The 25,213-nt window shown below is 43.2% G+C and overlaps 1 protein-coding gene across 1 annotated transcript; it reads left to right on the top strand.

The window, feature by feature from the left end:
* Positions 1-891: 891 nt before the first annotated feature.
* Positions 892-18,832, top strand: LOC108941867 (pleckstrin homology domain-containing family O member 1-like). The gene is made up of 6 exons (XM_018764760.2): positions 892-1,188; positions 2,288-2,434; positions 13,285-13,425; positions 14,926-15,030; positions 16,775-16,876; positions 17,128-18,832. The coding sequence occupies exons 1-6, from the start codon at positions 1,162-1,164 to the stop codon at positions 17,839-17,841; spliced, it is 1,236 nt and encodes a 411-aa protein (XP_018620276.1). The 5' UTR covers positions 892-1,161; the 3' UTR covers positions 17,842-18,832.
* Positions 18,833-25,213: the final 6,381 nt, after the last annotated feature.

Consider the following 25,213-nt stretch of genomic DNA (forward strand, 5'->3'; position numbering starts at 1 on the left):
CAAACGATAACTTTACCTAAAGGCAATTTTACGAGTTCACAAAGTGGCTTTAGTGAGACAGTGGGTCGAGGTGTTCATTACCTGTTCTCATAATTTTCTAATTTTGTGTACATGTCATGTGTCATGTATGTATATAGCTATGACGGTATATAGCTATGACGATATCTAGCATTAAAAAATATGTTGCTGATATTGGGCTTGTGGCGTTTGTTCCTCTTCTCGAATTTAGTTTTTTCCTTTTTTGGTATCATCATCATGCCTTGTCACTTTCATCATTCATTGTTCCTCTTTTTTGGTCACGTGAAATAATTAGGTGCTTTTTGTTGCCAATTATTCACCCGGAGTCCTGCACCGACCATTCAGTTCTACTGGTCCATGGCCTCAGTCGAACTTTATTCTTTCTTTCAAAACATATTAGTGCTGAATTTCAGTCCTGCTTATAGCTGACACGTGCAGCCGGTACTGAACTTAGCAGGAGCTGAACGGCTCGCGACAGCTGAGCTCGCGCATCTTCACCTGACGTCGCAGTGATCCGTCGGAAGCGGGTCCACACCGTCACGTGCCACGCGCCACGTGCGTCCGTCACCCAGCACTAGTTATTAGGACGGTAGTACAGTACAGTACGGCACACTTATAGTACAGTTCAGTCCCCGCGGTTCAGCGTTGCCTATCGGAGCTGCTGGGTGATCAATAATATTATTATACACTTAGCGGAACGCAACGGAACACAGCACGTCACGTCACGACACGACACAGCCTGAGTGAGCGCGGGGAAGGGAGAGCCGATGATTCAGGCTGCCTCATGTCATGATCTGTTCTGTGTAAGTGGACACTACTGAGAGAGAGAGAGAGAGAGAGAGAGAGAGAGAGAGAGGGAGAGCCGGGGGGGGCGGAGAGAGCACAGTGATGTACATGTAGAGAGGAGCACAGACGTACGGAGACAAGGTTCACCCGCGCTACACAGGAGGCGTCGCAAGCTGTCCACGGACCACGGGGGGTCCACACTACCTCCCAGCCCCTGCCGAAGGCAGCCAGTCCACCGTGCAGCTCGGCTCGTACCCTCGTATTAACCCTCGGAACACCGGCCCGGGGTGTGCCTGACTGAGCCCACGGACGGATCCACAGTCAGTGCGTGAAACTGACACCTCCCCTCCCTCCGCGATGAAGAAGAACAACTCGGCCAAACGGGTGAGGGACACGCGGGGACCTGAGCGCTTCGTGCCGCTCATGTCATGATCATCGCGCTGTTTAATTTGTGGTGTGAAGGCAGCTGCATTGTGTTGTTGTCTCTGTCACACAGACCGACCCGACCGGTGTGGCGCTCAGGACGGTCGTACGCGTCTCCGACACACACATGATGACATGACACACATCACACCTCACATCACACTTCGCAGTGACGTCCATCCTACTCCTGAACACCTCGTTTTCTCTGTCTGCCTCCGTCACGGACACGATCGTGTTGTATTCCGTAATAATAATAATAATAATAACCAGCAGCAGACTCGCGAGGCAGGACTGCAGTGCACAGAGGACGTTGGGCGCTGCCGGTCTTTTGGTCTTACAAGTTTACCGTCCCCATACCGTCCGACCGAGCGAGGTTGGTTGTTGTAAAGAAGCCGGTGATGATTTTTTTTCAAACTAGAGAGTGTGAGCGGTGTCGTTTGTGAGGAGACTGAGAGGGGACGCAGACGCGGAATGTCGCTCGGCTCATCTACATGACAAAAGGAGTGACAGGAGGAGTCGCCTTTGGGAAGTGGCAGCTTGTGTTGTGGTCTCCTTGGAATCTCAATGAGAGACACAGACAGTCCTGCTGCTACTACCTCTGCTGCTGCTGGTCTACCACTGATCTACCACTTGTTTACTACCACTGATCTTCTACCACTGATCTACTACCAGTGATCTACTACTGATCTACTGCTACTGCTGATCTACTACTGATATAATATTACTGCTGCCACTGACTAATGAAATATTGCTGCTTCTACTGCTGTTACTACTGCCACTACCACTGCATTTAGTAATACTACTGCTGGGGGACTTCTTCTACTGCTACTTACTGAGCTACTGCTATTTCTGCTATTATTACTGCTACTATTACTACTACTACTATTGCTATGTCTGCTACTAGATTGAGTACTGCTACCGCAATGACAAAATCGATGCTCTTTCTACCGCTGTTATTTCTGGTGCTGCTACTGCAACTGGTGGTACTACGGCCACTACTAGTCGGTCACGGTGACAGTTGCCAACTGCGCTGTCTCTTCATGTCTTTGCACATGTCCAGGGCCCTCAGGATTCCAGCCAGCCATCTGCTCAACCCGACAAAACGGGCTGGATTCGGAAGTTTTGTGGCAAAGGCGTGTTCCGGGAGATCTGGAAGAACCGCTACGTGGTGCTGAAAGGGGACCAGCTGTACATCTCCGAAAAGGAGGTAAGGGTTCCGCTTCTCCACTTGATCATTCTGGGACATGGCTGGAGGAGCGCAGCCCCACTGTGGTCCCGATGTGGTGTAAACCGTTCTCGAATGCATGTGTCCTCAGCGTTCCGCCTCATTGTATTGCTTGAGGTCGGGACAGCACTTCGAATTCTCTTACGCTGCGTTGCTGAAGTTCAGTGCAGGGTGTAGAAAATCAAGATGCTACTCTGGTTATAATCCGGGGTATCTATCTAAGCAGTTTTTTCTCGGCGTAAAGGTTTATGTCAGTATGCACACACTGTATTTTATGCACTGTGCTTGCATCCTCCATATGTGTCATGAAAGGTGCAAAGATTGGATACTTTTTAGTGTCCTGTAGCAGTTCAGCAGTTTGCAGTTTCATGTCCTTTTGTGACAGATGCATATGAAGGGGCAGCAGGTAGTATCCCAGACAGGGCTTTTGCCCTGCACTCAGAAGGTTCTTGGTCCAAATCTCCTTCCAGCTGCAGCACCCTTGATCATGGTGCATATCCCAAAGTAATACAAGTTATAAGACTACTGTGCTGTGTAAAAGGGTAAGTCATTGTAAAGTTAGATATCTAGCATCAAAGGTTATTAAAGGTTGAGTGCCCACACATGTTGGTGATTTGACTCATGAAGCGAACATGTAGCTGGGAGAGAAGTACTCCATGTCTGGGAGCAGGGGGGTGTTCTTGTTCAATCTGTATTTTCTCAGGGTAGCATCATATACTAACATCTCACGTGACAAGTGTGTGAGATGTTACCGAGGCGGTAGCTTCTAAAGGACTTGCTGTGCTTTTGAGTACCTTGTTCCAAATATGTCATTAATGCATCACACTCTCAATTTAGTGCGTCAGGAAGTAATGAGTCTTGTGCGAGGTTCTGTTTTATGATTGTTTTCGGAGGGTACTTACGAAGCAGCTTTCCAGAAGCGCTCAAGTGCGGCTGGGGTCTGTGCCACCCTTTCAAAGTTTTTGGAAGGAACAGTTCTTGAGCTTTCACCCATGACTGTCCAAAGTCAAACACAAAACAAGAGCAGGCCACGCTTACTTGTTTGGCCTTCTGTTGGTTCGCTGCAGTGTTTTGTGGCTGCTCTGTAGTAAATACATTCTGGTTCGTGTTGAGACTGTAACCTCTGAAACGGAGGCAGGCTACTAGACTAGCCCAAAAATGTTGATTTTTATTTGAAGGTAGTTTGACAGCCTCGGGAGTTTGAGGACCTTTGTGACCACAGGATGATTGTTCTCATTTCCTGTGGATTCTTTAACAGCCCTGGGCCTCAATTAACTGTGGTGACAATAGGCTCTTGGAAATGCGCTCCGTGCACGGAGGCTGCGGTTATTTGCGGCTGTGCCGGGAAGCAGACGTGTCCCGTGGGATCCCGTGTGCACGTGCGTTAATATGATCCACCTGGGAGGGCACGGCAGGCTGCGCGCCGACACCCACGCCTGAGTCAGCTCCCGTCACGCGCTGGCAGAAGAGAGAGGAGCAGAGCACGGCGCTCACACAGCCTGGACGGACCTCTAAGAAGCGCGGTGCTGGCAAACACGAGCTTGGAGGAAGGCATGCGGAAACAAAAAGCTCTATATCTGAGATGCAAGGAGTGTGTGATGATAGAACAATATCAAATATATGCATCACAGCTATCATGTATATACATCACATCTGTCAGTGGGATGTTAGAACAGCTATTCCCTGTAATGACTGGATATATACTGTATAAACATTAATTAAGTATCCAACAGTAACAACGTACTCAATAAAAAGTTATTAAAGATCAGTGTTTATATGCACCGTCAGTAATTACTACTTAGTTTAATGAAAGAGGCCACTAGTTAACTCCCACCGTGTGGAGGAATGAGACAAAATCGCAGATGCGGGAGAAAAAACTCAGCCCAAATGCACCTTAACGCAGCAACTGAGCAGCAGCTTGTTTGCACCTTCGCCGCTGAACGACTGCAGCAGTATGAGCTGCAGGAGAAGGTGTGCTGGGTGGAGGGTGAGGCATACACCTAAGAAGAGGCATGCAAGCAAGAATTTCACCTGTGCTATGTACGCGCGACAATTAACGTGACCTGCTACATGAGGTCCTGAGCAGTCTGCCGTAACTATGAGTGGTTATGAAAATCAGGAGTTTGCGGTTGCAGCAGATGGGCCTCACGGTGGAACCGGGATTCCCTTTATCGTTTTCTCGGTTCATTATGGCCAGGTGTAGTTTTAGACGCAAAGACCATGTATGGCAGGCGGCTGAGAGGATGCTCACCAGTGGCACTGCTTGTCTGAGCCGGATGCTGACATTTCAAACTTGGCAATATTTTGCTATATATGGGGAGAAAAAAAGTCAGGTAAGCCAGTGTGATGCTCTGTCAGTGTTATTGGTATTATAATGGAAATACATTTTGGCAAAAAATGCGCTGCTTAAGAAATGACTCTGCTCAGTGAGGATGAGAACTTGTTAAAGATTAAACTGCTAAGAACGTGAGAAAAAGGAAAAATCCACTCTTCGATCACATCGTTTAATGGGTTTTGTTTTCTTCCCGCTCGGCTTTGCTTTCAGTTCTCATGCGGATTGGGAGTCAGGTTTCGCAGCGACTTTTAAAGGATGGTTCTTCCGGAACGTGTCAGCTCTAGGTACTTGTGGGGAAGTTCAGATTTCCTGTTAGGTTCTGGATGTCTGTCCTGAGGAATGACGGACACCATTATACATTGGGATAATGGACACAGAACCAGCAGTCACTCTCTCTGTATACAACGGTGTTATTATGGTATGAAAATTACCTCTGGTAATATACTGTACCTTCACAAACAGAACCCTCAAGCTGTTACTGCAGATTTGGTCCAGGATTCAACTGTATATTATTTTTACGAAAAGGCATAAGCCAGACAACATTTCATGCAGAGAGATGAAGCAGTACAAACATCTGGAAAATGATCAAAAACTGCAAAGTTTTAATACGCTTCCTTTTGGTGACTTCTCCTAAAAAGGACCGATACTGCGCATAAGAGGACCTTAAAAGTTCGAAGTTCTGCTTTTTGTGACTATGTTTAGAGGTCACCGGCACAGAGTCATACAGAGATCCCGATGCTTGAGGAAGCTGATGTTGCCAGCAGTGTCGCGCCTGCCTTCAGGCTACTTGCTCTAAGAAAATGAAGACAGCTTTTAAACATTCCCATCTGGTGCATCACAGAATTTTGGGCTATGCATTGTATTTACCAGGTACCGGTTGCTCTTACTTCTCCCAAAAATACATTTTTTTCAAATTTCCACTTATGCCAAAGCACTCTATGCAAGACCACATGCTGAAAGCTTTAGTACCACTTTACTGAACGGTGTCCTTTTGGTTCCTCGCACACTCCGACAAACTGTACTCCCTGTATGTGCAGTATGAAGGGCAGCACTGTACAGAAGCACAGTATGAACAGCAGTTCTGTGCCCAGATTAAATGGAAACCGTGGGACTCCTGCTGCTCTCAAACGAGGTGTATGCTAATGGTGGGGCACCTCTGGGGATGTCCAGGGCCTGCTGTCCAGTAAATCACCATGACAGCGTTGCCAGCCCTTGACTGGCGAAGAGAGAACGGGCTTTAGTTTTCACTATCCAGGTCGTCCGAGTGGATTGACATTAAGTTCTCGTAACCCGGCTTCTCTTCCGCCATCTGTCCATCGGCTGGTTTTTGATCGGCAAATGTTGGTTCTCCACACCTAGACAACGGCATGTGCCCGGGTCACCGTGGCGGGGGAGACGGCGTGCGGAGATGCAGAGATCCATCTCTTTGAAGCACAGGCGACCCTGGAGCTGGGGAAACATGCCAACTAGGTCGACACTTCAATCACTCCATTCATGACATGCAGAGTCACCAAATGGAGCGGCAGCACACGGTATCAGTGCTCCAACAACATAATCTGCCTCCATTTATTCCTGCTCCTTTGCCGGAAAACTCAATGGACGTGATGTGGCAGCCTCATTTTCGCAGGAGTTTAATCTGCTGCCTTTCGCTGAGAAAGAAGCAGCCGTCCTGTGGCAAAATTTTCTCGCTCTTCCACTTTACGGAAAGGAAGAGGTCAGCGTGACACGGTGAATGCGGGCGGAAGGCTGTCTTTGATATTCTGACTGGATAAGCAGCGCTGTATTCTCTCATCCCTGGCAGCTGGTGGCGCAGACCCGGCCGTGGCGCGCTAACAGGCAAATACTGGGAAGTGTGTCACTCGGAGCGGGCCGTTTTTGTGCGGCGCTGAGGACGCGCATAAAGGCGCACAATGACGCAGCGAACGAAGGCCCATCTCATTTGGGCCGCACAAGGACCGGTTCTGTTTGTGTTGAACAATCCGCGCGTTGTCTCCGGGCTCCGGCTCCCTCTCTTACTCTTTACTCTCTCTTCTTCCCGTGCCAGAATGCTGGAGGCCCAGCAGGACAGCAGTAATTAAGTCTGCCTGATTGTCTAATCCTCAGGCCCGTCCCCCTCCCTCCTTCTGGGACATGCAGGTTGGCGCTCCTGTGGGTCTTTGGGTGAGTGGCAGGCAGGTGTGTCGCTGGGTTGCTATGCCAACTGTTCCCATGTCCTCAAAGCTTGGCCTTGAAGTCCATCTCTCCTATTTGCAAGCCACCTTTCTGGGATTATTGCAGGTCAGTTGTGGTTGTAGGTGTTAATTAAAAAAGATGTGACGGCCGAAAGTCAAGGCCTGGTTTTCGTCATGGCAAAATACATAACTGCAGATGCAAGCGCTTTATCATTTTTAAAAGTGAAATAAAGCTAAAGCCGAAATCCCTACTGCCATGCCGTTTTAGCCGTCGGTTAAAGCGGTGATTCGGTTTTCATAGCAATGCAGGTGTATGCGTCTAGTTAACAACATGATTACAAAAGCTTTTTTTACAGCAGTATGATATCAGTTAATAGTCTCTGAGCGTATAAATTGTTTATTTTTGTAATACAGTTTGATTGTAGTGACAATGTAATAATGATCATGATTTTTATTTTTTCTGTTTCTAACTTGGGATGTACTGCTGTCAGTGTTTCATATTGACAGTTCTGTAACATCAGTAAGCTTTTGATGCTTTACAGTGGTGTTTAAAGGTCTGTGGCGGTTATGAAATGTAAATACATGCACAGATAATTTGAGAAGGTAGAGCCTGCATCGTGGATCGCCGCATATTACATCCTCAACTTTACAAAAGAGCCTATCCCATAATTTCCCCCACAGGAAAACTGATACCCTGCGTAGAGCACTTGCGCATGCTGTTGTGTCTCCTTTGTAGGGTATCAAATGAAAGCATTAATGATGGACCCTAAGTGAGCTCTGGAGAACACTAATGAGTGATCTTTTCTCTGGACATCCCTAAGGTTGTCCCTATAAATCCAACTTACCTAAGGCCTGACATAAGGCAAGGGGACAGTTTGGTAGTATTTCATTTTTCAACAGTTATCACTTTTTTGACAGTAGGAGGCTCCTTTACTATCGCTTAGCTATGTATGTTTCAGGTCCTTGCTCTGTATTGACTGGGTTATTGTAAATATTTTATAAAACCGGTATTTATTTTTAAAATGTAAATGGTTTGGTACATTGAGGTCTGCACTGCTTGTCAAAATCCACAGTCTCAGTATCAGTGCTGCGTTTTCGTGTCTTAGAGCTATTTTAAACCTTACATTTTGCATGTAGCTGTGTGAGTCAGTGGCCTGCCTCATCTACCTTTGAAGAAACAAGAGCGGGTGTCCGCCCTCCTTATCCTGAGTTTGCAGATGCAGAGACATAGCACTGGAATGATTAATGAATTTTAACTGTGGGTGAAATGCTCCCATGAAACCAGGGTTCAAATGGGTCGGTGCTAAAAGCGGTTCGGCCGGTAATCACCTCGTTGGCTGTGATTCCTGTCAGGAGACAGAAGTGACACTATGACTGTATTTTCTGGCAATAGTGATGTGTTGACATTGAGCAGGAATGGACAAGGAAAGGCAATTTTGATTTCATCGTGGACATTCAGCTTCACCACTCAATGTGAATGTTCTGATAGGTGAGGATTGTGCTATTAGCCATAATGGAATCCTTTTCCAGGAAAGGCCCACTTGCAGTAAAGCCAACTTTGGGAGGAGCTTCAAGGCTCATGGTGTACCGCGGTGTTTCTCAAACCAGCTGTCCTGCTGTGTGTTTGTGCCAGTGAAAATGGACAGAGCTTTTCACCAAGAGGGCAACTGTTTTTCCTTCCTTAAACTTTTTTAGAAGGTGACTCATGGGTGCAAAGACCAATTCTGAGAGGTTGAAGTTGACATGCAAGAAACGTAGACCAGGTCAAAAGAATTATGGGAAGGTCAGAACACTAGCAACATCTGAGAGGGCCACTTGGCCATGAAGAAGACTTAAACAGATTTCGTACAATGTTAGTAAAGAAAGCACCTAGAAGAAGTTGTTGTGACACCCTAGCCTACAGTTCATCTGATAATACACTTCATCATTGTAAATGGCTCAAAATAAAAGTAGATAAGAGTTTGCCACTGTGGGCAGTGGCCTCAGTAATGCTTCCACCACATGACTATTCATATAGTTTGCTCTCAGATGTTGGTAGTAAGACCAGTTCTATTTTCTATCCACTTGAGTTATCTGTGTGCCTTTTTTTTAGTATCCCCAAATAAGAGTTTGTAATTTGCACCTTGATTAAAAAGTAGTCTAAATGTCTGTTTACTCAAGCATGTCAGCTGGATATTCTTGTTTAACACAAATACAAATTTCCGCTAAGAATGGTTTTTTTAAGGTCAAACCTCTCTGCTGTGAACTGTCTGTCGTGGTGCGCTAACATGTTTATAAATACAAAGTATTATTCAGTAGTACTCACAAGTGCCCTACGGCCAGTTCCAGCCCTGCTCACCGTATCCTGAGTTGTCGCCTGCTTTCCGTTCTGCTCAGTCTGCTCTCGCCGCAGGCTTAGAAAGCATGACTAGTAGAAGGCAGAATTGTCATGCCATCTTTTGTAGCTGACTACATAAACATTTGTAATACTAAAAACAGTTAAGACAAATAAGAATATTTAGCATAAAAGAGCATGCACTGTGAGCAAAATTTATTGGAACATAAAAATGTTGCCGTCCAAATACAAGGGTCAGTCAAAATGTATCTGCAAAAAATTTGCTTTAGACCACATTTTTAATATTGCAGAGAGTAATTAAAAATAACAGTATTATTTTAATAATCATCATACATTTGATTTTGTAAGTAGCTGCGTATCGGTCAGTCAGATGGTGCAGAGTGAATCCTCTGAACAGTTAAAGTAAAAGCACTACCTTGTCAACACTTGAGAGGTAGTAAGTCGAGCAAGATGAGTTGTGCAGAACACGCATTGAACAGAGGGCATTTCAGGATTACAATGTTTTTCTCTTACGTTGCTTTTATGTGCAGTTGAGTGCGTTAATGGGCCATTTATTTTGCAATGCAGAATACTCATGTGAAACAATGGAAAATACATTTTTAGAGTCATATTCACTGTAATCAAATTTCAGGTTTTCCCAGCAAAGCACTGATATGTACTGTATTTAAAAAAGTTTGGATGTTTGACTACAGGCTATTAAGGTGGAAACATTTATAGCCATAAAACACACTACTGAGCACCCTGTGTAAGACTTCACAGCTTGATGCTGGAGAAAAGCTACTTACATACATCATTTACCCATAATTCTTGAGTCTGATTTCATTTAAAAGCCTTTGCCCTCAAGGTATTTTAGAGACGGATAATTCTATTGCAAAGTGTCTTGAAAAGATTGCCCTGCTTAAAACTTAATGTACAGCTCTGTGGACGTGAAATATTAATGAGGTATTGGTGTGCAATGGAAAAGATCCTCAACTGCACGACTTGCTCAGCGCGTGTGAGGTGTGAAGGGACCAGTCTGTCTGGCAGGAAGGACTCAAATGACTTCCAGTTTCTTCAAAAACCTAGAAAACCTAATAAAATTCTGAAAAGTATATCGAGTTGAGGACTCTGTGACTGGTTTTCTCGGGCTGGACGCCATCACCACATATACTGTAACACATGTGTTAAGTAGAAGATTGTAAATGTACCATTACCTTAATAACATTTCCATTTATTCATTTAATAAATGAATTTAGAGGCCTAGTTTCTTTGCACTTTGAATAAGCTTGGGAATAATACTCTGAGTTCAACACCGGTGCTTGCTGACCAAATTTAGGAACTAACAAACGAAAATGCAGCTTGTTAGCTACGTACTGATCGTTTAATTTTCCGTGTCATTACTTTAACTTTACGTTTGTCTTAGTTGCTGTTGCTGGGGGGGGTGTCCCATCTTTCCAAGCAGCTCCTCAACGCGTTATTTTTTAAAATATCAAAACTGCATTTGTGAAAACACTCTCAAATGGAAATGTTTTTCAGTGTTCAAATATTATTAACTGAATGCCATTTTAAAGCATATTACAGTGTACACATGCAGCATTAAGTCATTGGTAAAGTTAACAAAGAGTGTCAGTAGTTTTGTAGTTCACAGCAAGAGCAAGCTTGAGTGATGAAACCCCCTCAGTGAAGTGTTTCCTCAAACAAGGTCCTTCTGACCCCCACAGTGATGGCATAGTGTCTTGTTTCGCTTGCTGACGTCAGCAGATGTCTTCTCTGTCATGCCCCGTTGCCTTAGCAAATGCCTAGCGACTGGAAATTACTGTAACAGTATTGTATGAACTGTGGCGCCACATCAGAACCCATTGTGGTGCAAAGTACAGACTTTGTGCTCCTCACACAGTGACCGTTCTGTTCTCCCTTTTACTTTGCATGGACCCTGCTGTGAATGCTGAAACCATGCAGGACTGGCAGTGACCCAGTCTGACACTGAAGATGCCATCTGCACCTTTTTCAATGGGATGCTTAGAGCATGCTGAGAACATGTTGCCCAGTTTGATTTCAAATTACTCTACAGCTCTTCTATTTTCCATTGATGGGTATTCCACAAGGTCCCTTTTATGGCAAAGTTTCTTAACATTTCTAGGCCCTGGATCCCTCTAAGAATCTAATGAAAGCTTAGGGCATCTCCTAGAAAAATGTACATAAATAAATTCAGAGAAAATACTGCACTGAATTTATTCAGATGACACTTGATTACCGTCTCATGAAATTATTTGTACGTTAATGTTATTTGTGCTGTTTTCAAAGCAAACCCGCAGTTCACGGACCTCCTGAATGGATGACATCAGAGAAAGGTGCACCATGCTGTGTATAACATGAGTTTACATGCTCCATCTAACAGGCTGAGGGCTATGGGGGAGAGTTGTTTGGGGCTAGAAATTACAGCTAAGATTACTCCGGCAAGTGTTTGCATGGCGCGGTAGAAGTCAGCAAAAGGAAAAGGTTTTGACACTTTGGGATCCTGTGATTGATTAGCCCCCCTGATGTGATCTGACAGGGTTTGAGGGAGTTTCCTCTGTTCCAGGGTAAGCATGTCAGCATAGTGGATCAGGCATTTGTGTGAGTGTGTGCCCCCGCACTGCAGTGGACCTTCCGCTCTTTCCATGGATTGTCTGAGCGCCATCTTCCCCTATCATCAGGTTGAGGGCACTGTCCACCACCCAGACCACCCTCATGATCCAGCGTTGGGATTCAGTTCTTGACACTTGAAGCCTTAGCTGAGCTCAGGGTGAACCATTGTGCCTTGTACTGTACACTTCTGCTTTATTTTACCAGAGTTTTATAAAAATTTTGCTAGGTAATTGTTATGTCATTGTCATTTCGTTTGGACAGCTAGATGTGTGTTAAACCAGTATAAGTGAACAGAAAAGTCAGGCAAAGCACATTATTCGGTGCCAGGAATCCGACAGACTGGGTTTCTTAAAACTATGTTTGGTTTGGTTTTTGTTATTTCAAAATGGTAACTGTGATACATTCTTGCTTTATAGTCATTCAGTCAAGCAGCACAGTTCAGCAAAAGCAAATGAAATTTCTTACACCCCAGTCGGATAAATATGTATCGCAAGTATTGACTGATGTCTTTGTTCACGTCGACATACATAGTTACATAAGCAGCTTTATAGTGAATTATTCATTTATGCAGCAGGGTAATTTTTACTCTATCAATTCACGGTTAGTTCCTCAATCAAGGGTACTACAGTAGGATCGAAGCCCTCAGCAATATGCTGCTTGCGTGCCATAAAATCTTCTACTGACCACAATAAGTATAAAAATTGCAGTAGTCAGACAATGAGCTAACCAAATGGATATTTCATGTATAGTATAGGCCTTAGAATACATACATTGAGTGGGGGAGGGGGGGGACGCTATTAACCGAGAAGGGGGGTAGACCGCCCTAATGAGCCTTCTTTGAGGCTGAACTGTGGCACAGCTGTCTGTTGCTGACTCGGAGCAGATTGAGAAGTAGGCCATAGAGCCGGGCTTAGCCACATGGCTGCAGGGCTCCAGGGGCCGCTGCCACTGTGCTGGGTAATGACATTATGGGTGCCCAGCAATTCGTCAGCGTTGGCTTCCGATCCCTGTGGAATTGTGTGGGCGTATCTCAGTCAAAGCCACTGACCGTAATCCAGTTAGCTGTATATGTGCGCCATTGTTTTGCTCACACTATTAGTCATGCTGCTGGAGAAGGGGATTAGGGTCAAGGAGTGTCTACAGATGCACGTAAGTTGACACATTTCACTTAAATAAAAGTCATTCCTGGCCCTCCAGACGTGCCCAATCTAGCAGTGCAAATCAAAATGTCAATTGCAAGTGCAAATCGAGTTTCTTATATTGTCTTAAAATATAACATTTGCCTACGTGTAGTTCAGTACGTGCTCATCTAATGGCTTGAACAGTAAGTGACCCCTTATTCTCCACACTCTCTGTATGGCTTATTGAGTTTGTTTATCTGCAGGTGAAAGACGAGAAAAAAATCCAGGAAGTGTTTGACCTGGCGGACTATGAGAGGTCCGAGGAGCTACGCAAGTCCAAAAGTCGGAGTAAGAAGAACCACAGCAAGTTCACGCTTCTGCGCTGTCGGCAGCCCGGGAACACAGTGAGTATCAGAAGGTGGGGGGGGCACACTGTGAGTACCACAACAGGAGAGGTTCTGCAGAGCTAGAGATGCCATGTGGGAGGTCATTTGAATATTGTTAGGATCAAGGACAAGGGTTAGCTACGAGACCTATCTAATCTGTGTGACGATTAAGTGATCGGGAGGGAGTGTTTGTGAGAGCTGAGCTCCACTGGCCTCAGTTTAATGCTTGGTAAACAGCCGTGACCCAGGGCGATTACATCCTGAAGAATTAAATGAGATTCTGTTGATTGTCTTTCAGTACTATAGATGCGCTGTTTCCTATAAAGGAAATTGCATTCATCTCGGTCACTGATATACAAAGATGTACCAGTTTGTGCAACACTGACAGTGGTTATTCCGCCAAACACAACAAATCTCGTCATCATGATATTTCCATATTGTCAGACAGCAGTAGACTGACCAGTCGTATCATAAAGGCACTCTTGGAGCACTTCACTCATAAAAAGACGATGTGCACATTTGTGTAGTTCTTTGTTGAATAATTAAAATTGTCTATAACCTTTCAGGTGCTCTAGGAAAACCCCATGAAACTCCGGTGGCTCCGTTCTGAGCGTATCATGAGGCAGTGGATTCTTAGCTCTAGAGATCAGGTTTTTCCTATGTGTGCTGAGAACCATTGAATTCAGAGATATCCCAGATACTTACTGAGAAAATGAGCTTATTAAACTACCAACATCTGTTGTTATTGTTACATATCATACAGAAAATCACTACTCCCAGTTAATGAATTCTTTTCATTTAGGAGAATTTAATAAAGAAATTCACAAAATGTGCTGTCATCTTATGAAACTGACGTTGGATAATGAACAATAGATTCGTTGTTTATAGAGTAGTGCTTTTTCATTTTTAAACATAGGAGTGCGTATGAGAAATCTACAGTATTCAGTGATGAAACGCAATCTAAATCGTAAATCTGGAGTTCCACAGGCCTGAGGAGATTCTATTAGAAACTACAGCAGAAAGGAAATTTCTACATGGCTCCACTTACAGGTGTAGCAATCATCAGTGACAGATTTTATTTGAAGACAATTGTAAGATTTTATCCTTCACAGAAAACAATGATTTATATTTTATTTCCAAAAAGAATTAGCACATTTTAAAGAAACCCACTGCCAAAAAGATTTTCTTACACATTGCTTTGAGCGTTTCACCACTCAACATTGAATAACAACGGGAAGAGTGCATACTGTGGTCTATCTGGTACCGTACAGGCTCTACCAGCCCTAAAGAGTCATGGAGGAGCTGGCTTCCCCTTTGCTCATGTGAACCTCTTACAGGGAGAGAAAGGCTGGACATGTGTAGTATCAATCATACTATCCTAGTCTAAGAAGCAACGCAGGTGTTAAAAATAATGTGGCATTCACATAAAAGGATGTGTAGATGGGTGTGCAGAGTGTTCAGTTTTGAACATTTCCTCAAAATTTTTGTCTCCCATTTCCCCTGCCCTTCCACCCCCAGGTTCCAAATCTGGTGTTCCTGGCTGTTAGCCCGGAGGAGAAGGAGTCGTGGATCAATGCGCTGAATGGAGCCATCATTCGAGCCAAAAACCGTATCCTGGATGAGGTATGGCAGCAAGGGTTCCAGTACCTCTTACTATGTGCTCAGCTTCGCTGATGGGGACTCTTAAATGAGTTTCTCAAGTAAACACAAGACAGCAGTAAGATGGTCATTAACTGTGGGTCACATTCTCTGAACCCATCTTACACTGATTTCCCGATAAAGATATTTGCTTAATTTTAACTTGCAATTCGTATCCTTGTTTACATGTCGACTTGAGTGTGCAATTAATTTTCGAAAAGCCTCCAGATGTTATATTCTCTCCAAGATCAAAGGTTTTCCTCAACAGTAAATTGCTTTCGGGGACCAGATTCTAGATCACATTCACTGATCACTTCTGGATTCAGCTCTTGAGTTCTATGCAGAAAGCAATTCAAATGCCACTCACACAGTGGAAAATAGAGGTGTATTATGGCATCTGTTTGTGCTCTTTATAATGAGAATGCTTGGTTTTTAGCCAAGCATTAGACATTTATGTGAGCGTCAAGTGTGAAGGGTCACATGTGACTCAGCCAGCCCCATCTGTTCTTTTTACTTTCCCTATAGCCCAGACACGAATGCCTCTTGCTGAATAACAACCACAGTGACTGACTTAACATATGAGACAACGCCCATATGATGTGTATCTGTTTCACTGTGCATTTGGTGACTTGAAATCAGAGCCTTAGGCAACTTTGCATTAGCATAGGGTCCCGCGGGGGGCGGATGGAAATGTTGGCCAGAGAAAAGACATGAAAACTGTAAAGGCTATTTAATGTGTCAAAGGACAATCCTCTTCTTTGTTTGAGACCTGATATTAGCTTTTGAAATGGAGTTTATGTATGCACTTGATGAAAACGTGATGAGAGTAAATGTGTTCGATGAGACAAAACAATGTCTTGTCATTAACACTAGTTCATACAATACAGTTAAAAATATATATGTAAATAACACAAAAAATGTACTTATCCGTATAGTGCCAGTAAATATTAAACCTTTACCAATAAGTTTTTTTAACAGTGATGGCTATCTTTAGAACACACACACACACACACATTTTCAGAACCGCTTGTCCCTTACGGGGTCACGGGGAACCGGAGCCTACCCGGCAACACAGGGCGTAAGGCCAGAGGGGGAAGGGGACACACCCAGGACGGGACGCCAGTCCGCCGCAAGGCACCCCAAGTGGGACTCGAACCCCAGACCCACCGGAGAGCAGGACTGCGGTCCAACCCACTGCGCCACCGCACCCCCTATCTTTAGAACATCCAGATTAAATTAAGTTTTAAATTTAGTCGATAGTATCAGAGATATCAAAGAATAACAAACATGTTACTGCATAGAATTTGGGAAAAAAATTAATATTAGAAAAATAAACATCAAATGCAAAGTGCACAGAAGAACGTTAAGACCCTAATGCAACAGATAATAAAAGGGTGCAATCTATGTAACTGTATTACTGCATGATGGAGTTTTGGCTGGAACCTAAACCTGAACCGCTTTAAATAGAAGCACTTACTAAGCAACTGCATAATGTAATGTGTGGCACCGGAGCACTGGTTGTAAACTCACCACTATCCAGAGTGACACGAATCTATCAGATAATTCACTAGTTACTGAAAGCTTACGCAAGTCTTTGGCACCGCCTGCCACGCCAAATGTTATGTTGGTAATCGATAGATAGATTTAACTGCCGGTCAATTTCCATCCAGAGTCCTTCACGCTCCACGTATTGTCTCCTAATTTCCTTCGTTCTCCACTATTTTTGCAGGTCACGGTTGAAGAAAAGAGCCTTCTGGCCCATCCAACTCGTGATCGTGCAAAGATACCCCACACACGCCGTTTGCCCACTCGTGGTCATCTCATGGCTGTGGTAGGTTATCTCAGAATTGAAATTCTGACTACATTCAACATGTTAAATTTTCTTAAGCCGATATTTCAGCCTAAAGTTAAATCGGACAACTTAAAGAATAAATGTATAGATATTGTGTGGATATAGGTCTTTTGACCACCCATCAAATGGGACATCTATTTATGTAGTACTGACAGTTAGAGGAAGGTTCTTTATAACTGGACTTTAATACTTTGTTCTAATAGTATTAAAATGTTTCGCGCTGCCTATAGGCGTCCACGTCTACATCAGACGGTATGCTGACCCTGGACCTCATCCAGGAGGAAGATGTTTCCGCATCGCAACAGCCGAACCCATGCGAGAAAAGTCTCCAGTCAGACCTGGAGAAATCGGTGTCACAGCCTGACTCCAACACAAACAGCTGCAAATCTTCCACGGCTGCTGAGGTGAAGACCAAGTCAGGGAGTCTACCTAACAAAAAAGAGATCCCCTGGGACTACCAGAATGCAACGGGGCAGGCATGCACCCCTCAACCAGGCAAGAAACTGGCTGCCGCCGAAAAGAGCCGATGTGCCTCCATGGATGAGATTCTCTCCCATTCAGACACACGGCCAGCTAAGAGGGCTTCTCCAGCTTTGACAGCTACAGCGTTACCCCAGTCTGTCAGCCAGCTGCAGGATCTTATCACCCTGAAGTTGCAGAGGACACAGGAGTTACTGGTTGAGGTAAAGGGATCGGAGCGCAAGAGTAAAGATTCAACTCCGCATAAAAATACAGGGTCGGAAAACAACCGTGCAGAGGCAGAGCGATTGCTCCAGGAGGCTGTCTCCGCCTGGAGCCAGGCCCGGGAGGTGCTGGATGAGGTGAAGGAAATACAAGCATTGTACTGGCAGATGGACTCTTCATCTGCCACAACCCCGACAAAATCACAGAGTGCAAAGCTGAAGAGCCCCCAGCAGATACACCACAAAAAGACTATGGTGTGATGGATGGGTTAAATGAATAATAAGCAAAAATGCTAAGCCTCTCAAAAAGAAAAAACAGAAAGTCGACTTGGGAGGAGAACTGTTTTTATTTTTTGTTTGTTTCTGTTCACTCTATGCTGTGACAGAATTCAGATCTTGTTCCCCCGACTGTAGATCTCCACAGTGTGCTTTTGGCCTTCCATCTGGGTTTCCGTATACGTTAGGGAGAAGGAAGGTTTATGAGGCCAATTCTCATTGGAATCTTCTCAGATGTCTTAACAGTGGCTCCTGTGGATGAGATGGAGTTTTGAGTGTGGACTTCACTTTTTTTTCTTTTTTATCAAGACAGACTGTATGTTGCGGACAGCGTGTCGGAATCAGCAGTGACAACCCCACTGTCAAGTAGTGCTATTGATCGCCTCGTGTACACACTGCCTTGTTATTTCCAACTGTACTGGCATCCAGTGACAGCAGGTGGGGGTGAAGGGATGTAGGGTGTTACCTCAAGTGCTTTGAATGAGGACGACTCTGACAGGAGGAAACAGAGTGGCCCAGCTGCAAGAGCTGCTGGCCTGCTAGAATGTAATTTTGTTTTTCATGCTGGAACAAACTGGAAGAGTTCCACAACCGGCCTTCAGCAGACTCCCAGGGGCCCAATCAGTGCAGTGCAGGAGCCTCTCGGTCCTTTGGTTTTCATGTTTAGCGAAGCAACTTCTGTGTCCAAGTTTAAGTTTGTCCAAGTTGGCACAGGTCCATAGTGGCACCTTTGAATTAGATGCACAAAGGTCACTACAGACTGCTGTTAAAAGGCAGGAGAAAAAGCACCTACGGTGGTGACATATTGTTTCTGGTGGGATTTTCTGTCGAGCTATCGCCACAAAGGACTGCACACAAATGTCAGAACGGCGTATTCTAAAGCGATCAAATAGTTAAACAAAAGTTTTAATTGCTGATGTTTGAATTCACATTTTTTCCAAAGCGACTTTCTGTGTTAGGGTACTTACAGTTATTTACCCATTTATACAGTGGGTAATTTTACTGGAGCATTTTAGGGTAAGTACCTTGCTCAAGGGTACTACAGCCAGAGGTAGGGATCAAATATGCAAGCTTTGGGTCCAAATACAGTAGCTCCTACCACTGCGCTACCAGCTGAATTACAGAGCAAGATAACGAAACAATTACTGCTCCTAAATCAAGAGACCAGTGACACAAATAGATATCCCATGCAGTGATTAGTAAAATGTAAGTAAACTTAAAGTAAATTTCAATGAGAAACTGGAGCTATTTTGGTGTGAAGGGACTATACAAATTTTGCACTATGGGAAACACTGTAAAGCAAGAACTTGATGCTATCATGCAGAAAGCTTGGATACATTTCTAAATTTACATGTTATCAGTTGATCAGACAATCTAGCCAACAGCACAAGGGTTGTACACTTGCAAAAGCTCTTTCCTTCTCAGTTATAAGTCCAGTGACAGCTGTTTACAAAATATGAAACTGCCTTAGAATAACTTCAGGTACCGCTGATACAGTATTTCAGATACTTACCATTAGTTGTGGAACAGGATGTTGTAGATACTAGGTAGTGCCCTTGAAACATGCACATGCTCTTGTTACGAATATTATCTGGCCAACAGCCTTCAATGGCTGAGAGTTGAGTTCTGTTGACTGGGGAATTGCAGGGTTTTCCTCAACAGCGTTTGACTGCGTGTGCAACCAAGGGTGAGTTGCAGCTTTGGAAAGTGAAACAGGTCAGTGAGATGGTAGACAAACCAAAGGGCTTTTCCTGCCAGTTTGCCTCCCCTCGTTTTACAGGTAGTAACTATGTAATGTGTTTGCACAGTCCTCTCGGGATATATTTCATTCTGTCCATTACTCAGACATTACAGAACAGTGTTAATGTTATTTTTTTTTCAACTTTAAATGCTTTTTGAAGGGAAAATTATATGTAAAGTTTTTGTGAACAGGAGGTTGGGAGTTTAGAAATCAAAAGGTTTCCAGTTTGACAAAGAGAGGAATTCTCAGGAGAGCTCTTAGGCCAAAGGGAAGCCATACTGAGAAGGAACATCTAGTGAGCTCTCGTTGCACAGGGTAACCTCCACATCCTGTTTTCTCTGCAGCTGTCGAAATGAACGGAAATAGCTTGCAGTCCAGTTGTACCGTTGCTACACCTCGAGGCTTTCCGAAAGGACACAAAGGAAAATCCAGAGTGAAGTTCTGAGAACTCTTCCTCGTATGTTGAGAAAATAGAGGCACACAAAAGGCACCAGGCAGGAGGGGATTATGTGTTTTTTCTCATTCCTGACACAGTACCATCTTGATCGTTACTAATGTACATCGTGAACTCCTTAGCGTTCACTGAATGGGCACGTTAGGCTCGTAGCTGCCAGCATTACAAAGCTGTCTGAGCGTATGGAGGGCACAGCCGTTACCCTAAGTTCTGTGCCGTGCTTCCACACAGCAGTACTTACTGGGTCCCTGCCTACTAACATGAATACTTCATTATCTTGAATAATGGATTCAAACAGTGCAAGACTGCTAAAAACAAATGTTGCTAGAGAAGCACTGTGATCTGTATAAAAGTACTGGAAACAGCACTGGACGTCATAATGCACTTTCCTTCTCTGTCGTTCTTAGTCACGTACTTCTCAGCTCCAACAACCTCCTGTTGAACAAAACGTGTTGCAATGAAGAAAATAAGTCCTATTCTTTTTCTCATTTTAAGCGTTCAGAACATTTTAACTTGAAATATACTGTAATTTTTTTTGTTAATTTTACTGTATGCTTGGACAGTCCACAGTTATGCGAACAAAAGTTTCCTAGTTGCTGTTTTGGGCGGCAGGCTTTCGTATGCTGGGAGGCCATTTGATCAATGTAATCGCACTTGATTTTGGTTGTATGCTACAACTGATGAAAACACAGTGAAGAAAAGAAATTCTTTGACTGCAATTGTACTTCTGGGCTAAAACGGCTGTACGACACAGAGCAAATGGTCCCAACTAGGGCAATGACAGCCTTTACACCGTTGTTCGGTAATGCCAAAGACTAAAAGGCAGTTCAAGGTAGACATCATTTAGAAGATAGTGACACATTACACTTACTGGATAATTGGAGAAAGTCATCTTTTGAATTTCACTGTCTTCCACTGCTGTGGGTTGTTCAACCAAAACAGCCTTCTCAGCTAATATTCAGTCCCAAGAAGGGTTAAAATATTAGCCACAAAAGACCAATTGCCCCAACCCCAAAAAGGAACTAATGCGATTTGTTCTATCTTAGAATATCTAAAACACTGAGGAAAATTAAAAGTATCATTGAAATCATTATTGAATTGCTAACACGGGAAAGTAACCAACGAAAACCTGGGTTCAAAAGCCCTACTAAAGTGTCCTTGATTGCCAGGGGAAAAGTATACATTTAGTAAACAAAGTAGTTAAGTGTGTTTGGATGCCTTCTAAAAACATAAGAGTAAATTCATTAATTTCAGCTTTCATATTTTTCATATTGATTCCCAGAAGGATGTTTTGGTTGAAGATTACTGGTGTTTCTGTTTTAAAGAAAAGTCTTCCTTTGATGTCTGAGGAGTTTTTATATGTTTATATTTGGTTGCATTACATTTCCTCACAGATGCTGAGGAAAATTTTATTCATAAGATGTTTGTCTCCTACCAAATGATAATTACTTTAGCCTTAAAGCATAATCTGGCGTTCTTTACAAAAGGGCTTTTTAAACTGTATGGCCACGTTAAAGGATTGTTATCCTCTTTCATGCACAGTACAAATTCTTTCCTGTGAAGCTGAGTGAGACAAAGATTGTAATATAAAAATTTACAGTTTTGATTGAGTTAATTTCTTTCACTGAAGAAAGCATTCAGCTCTTTTACATGGAAATTATCCTGATGATTCAGGGTATAATATAAATAAATGTGATATTAAAAACAAATCTTTTCATTAACCTTCACTTTTAAAATGATACAAATTACTGCAATTAATGTTATTCATTAAATCACAAACACCTGCTCCAAAAACATGATGATACTAATATGTTTATTTCAATCGTAATTATTTTGTCTGTAGGTAAGTGAAATGATTGGATTATGTTACTGTTTAAAATTGCCTTTTAGTATTCAAAAATTGGTGTAATGTGTTCAACAAAACATAATGAAGCTCCAAAGCAACATACAGAGGAACCTTTTGTGTACTCTAGCCTTCGTATATTCCTTAAGGCAGTTTGTTCAGTAAAAAGAAACATTCGGTAGTATCAAATCAAAGCAATTGTTTCATACAAGAATGTGCCACATTCTTTCCATTAAGTGATTTCACCAAAAATCATGATTTATTCATGTAGGCATATTCCACTTTGCAGACACAAATAACTACATTAAAACATTTGCTGTATGCAACCAGAGCTGTATGCATCAAAGAAACCCAAAATGGTTGCAAAACACTTCAAATTGTCCTTCAATAGTGTTTCATTAAGCATGTCTTGTAAAATCCTTGATTATACAGGCCTTGAAAGTTCTGGCTCTTTTGACCACCTATAAAATTATCTGAATGAGTCAACACCATAGGCTGTATCTTATCACTGTAGGTATTTTTTTATCACTTCACTGAACATGGTACAATTGTCATTATTCAAAATAGCATGTGAAGGAAGATTTATGACATTGCACTTTTCCACGACACATGTCCGCTTGTCCTCCCCATAAGACTAATTCAGAGTTGATGTCTCCAGTCAGAGATGCTTCCCATGAGAGTCATCATCTCTACAAATGCTCAGAATCCCACTGCTCCGGTAAATCAGACCGAACAATGCTCTGTAACGTTTTTCTTTTTTTTTTTTTTTTTTTTTTAACTGAGCCACTTTGACAAGCTGCTGTTACATTCTAGAGCTTAGCATTTTATTTGGCACAAGAGCACAAGAACTGAGTCGATTTGTCACAGGTAAGAAGGTAGCTGTACTACTGACAGATCCACACTTCTGTGCCTGGTGCACAGGTGTCATATAATAATAGTGCCTAGAGCTCCCTGCAATGGCGTAGGTGCCTTTGTCAACACCTAGAATGTCAGCAGAACATATTCCAAATATTATTTTTCACCCAGAAGGCTAAATAATTTTAATTGGATTGGCTGCAGAATTATTTTATGGCCAAGAACAATAATATGCCCAGGAACTTGCCTCGGTCATGCTGTGTACATTCTACAAGCACACAGAAATGGCAGTACAATACGAGCACATGGCAATACAACGAACCAAGGTTGTACATACAATACACACATTGTCTGAAGCCACTTGTCCCAAGTAGGGTCGCGGTGAGCTGAAGCCTAACCCGGCAACACAGGGCACAGGGCTGGAGGGGGAGGAGACACACCGAGGACGGGACACCAGTCCATCACAAGGCACCCCAAGCAGGACTTGAACCCCAGACCCACCGGAGAGCAGGCACAGGTCAAACCCACTGCGCCACTACAACCCCCGATACAATATACAGTTATCACCAAATGTAAGTATACAGTTACCACACAACATAGCGGTACACAATCATTGTCAATGTAAATATATTGCACAAAAAATAATGGGCACAATACAAAGAAATTGACTTTGACCACCTTCACCAGCTGAAGGTTAACAAGAACTACTGTATATGGGAAGAAGTTATTGCTATAGTGATATGTCTATAGCCCTGAAGTATTTTCCTGAGGAGTTTCTGAATATGTGGTGGGCTGGGTATGTCTGGTCAGCTATGATCTTCTGAGACGATGCAGCTCCAATCCAGACAGATATGGATGTATTTTATTCCAAAAAGCAGGTGACCTATAACATGACTGTTTAGGCATATATGAAAGAAATTTGTTTTGTTCGGTGTGTTTTACACTCATAAATACAAAAACTCGTAGGTTCGCAAACGCTTAAAACTCATGGACATTGTATACTTTAATGTACCAATATTTCTGCAGAAATGCTATTGTTGCACATATGCACCATATTAAACAGTGCATTTTATAACCATTTTCAGAACCCGTTATCTTTAGCCAGTGATGAGATTTTGAATGTTTAGTAATAGGGATATGACTATAGATTAGTTAATTTTCAGGAGCATCTTATAGTTTATAAAAACCTCTGAAGTTTCATGAGGAGGATAATTTTGTATTAAATACACGTTTTGAACTACTTATTTAAAGGCAGTACCTTGTCCGTTATCCAGATAATTTAATTATGAACTGTACTGTGTGGTCTTTACAGAAAAATAGCAGTATACAGATACTCTTTGAGCCCCATCATGGCTGTTTGGCCACTTCTGTGGTTTCACATCAACTGATGACTTAGGACATTAACAGTCGTTTGACAGGTGTTCATTTCACAACATACTTTAGCAGCTGAGCAGCAGGGCAGGCTGGGATTGGTTTCCCAACATGCGCTATGAATTTTCTCCATGCCAAAACCCTTTGATGCACGACTGCATTGCAAAAAAAGGAAGTAGTAAAGATGTTGCGGGTATTGTTCAATGCCTGGTTTTCTTTACAAGAAAATCATCCCCATCACCCCAGGCTTCAGAAGGGACTAAAACAGGGAGGCTGGTCATACTGCTGTGTCTTCTGAACTCCCCTCCACTTCAGTATAGCCCTACACAAGAGAGGATCTGGCAGAGAAGAAGGTAGGATTTCACATAGATGCACAGTTAGCATCTTCTCAGAGTGAACACAAGCACAGCACAGTAAAACTATGGTAACATGGTCACTGTAACCCTGTAAGGTAAAGCTCGGATATGACTCAACGTTTCATCTCTATTTGAACCTTAAATTACTGGGACACATTTCTACGCTTTGGGTATTGTGTATGACACACACCATGAGATGGACAAGGAGACACTCAGTGCTCTTAGTTTCCATCCCTCCATTATCAATAACTGCTTGTCCATCTTAGGGTCATGGTGGTGTGGAACCTATTCCAGTGGCACAGAACACCCTGAAGTGGATGGCAGTCCATTTCTGAGCAGGCACACGCTAAGTACAATTTAAATTCGCCAGTTCATCTAAAACACGTCTTTGAACTATGTGTGGAAACCCACACGAGTCGGGTGTTACAGCCTATGCAAAAAGGCATCATTTTGGAATAAGCAGAAATGGAAAAGAGCAAAAGAATAGTACAAACTCAAAAATGTATTTGTATATTCTTACACGGTCTTTTTTGGTTTTTTAATTGCTTCATGTCTTAAGCTTTCATTGTCATGGTCAGGACTGACATGCATCAGAATTCAGAATTTGCATTTGTAGTAGGTGTTTCTGTAAATATCGCAATGATAAAGCATTCGGTTACTGTCCTGTTGTTTGCATTATGTTTCGGTTCGTCACGATTTCCCCTCCTTTATTTCATTTCACCTTCTCATCAGTCGTT

The sequence above is a fragment of the Scleropages formosus genome, chromosome 18, assembly GCF_900964775.1.
Source record: "Scleropages formosus chromosome 18, fSclFor1.1, whole genome shotgun sequence".
Taxonomy (NCBI): Eukaryota; Metazoa; Chordata; class Actinopteri; order Osteoglossiformes; family Osteoglossidae; genus Scleropages; species Scleropages formosus.

What these genes read in the sequence shown, in the direction of transcription:
- LOC108941867 (XM_018764760.2), top strand. Translation starts at nt 1,162, where the DNA reads ATGAAGAAGAACAACTCGGCCAAACGG. An exon ending in AGAACAACTCGGCCAAACGG is followed by an intron (nt 1,189 to 2,287) that starts GTGAGGGACACG and finishes GCACATGTCCAG; the next exon opens with GGCCCTCAGGATTCCAGCCA. An exon ending in GTGGTCATCTCATGGCTGTG is followed by an intron (nt 16,877 to 17,127) that starts GTAGGTTATCTC and finishes CGCTGCCTATAG; the next exon opens with GCGTCCACGTCTACATCAGA.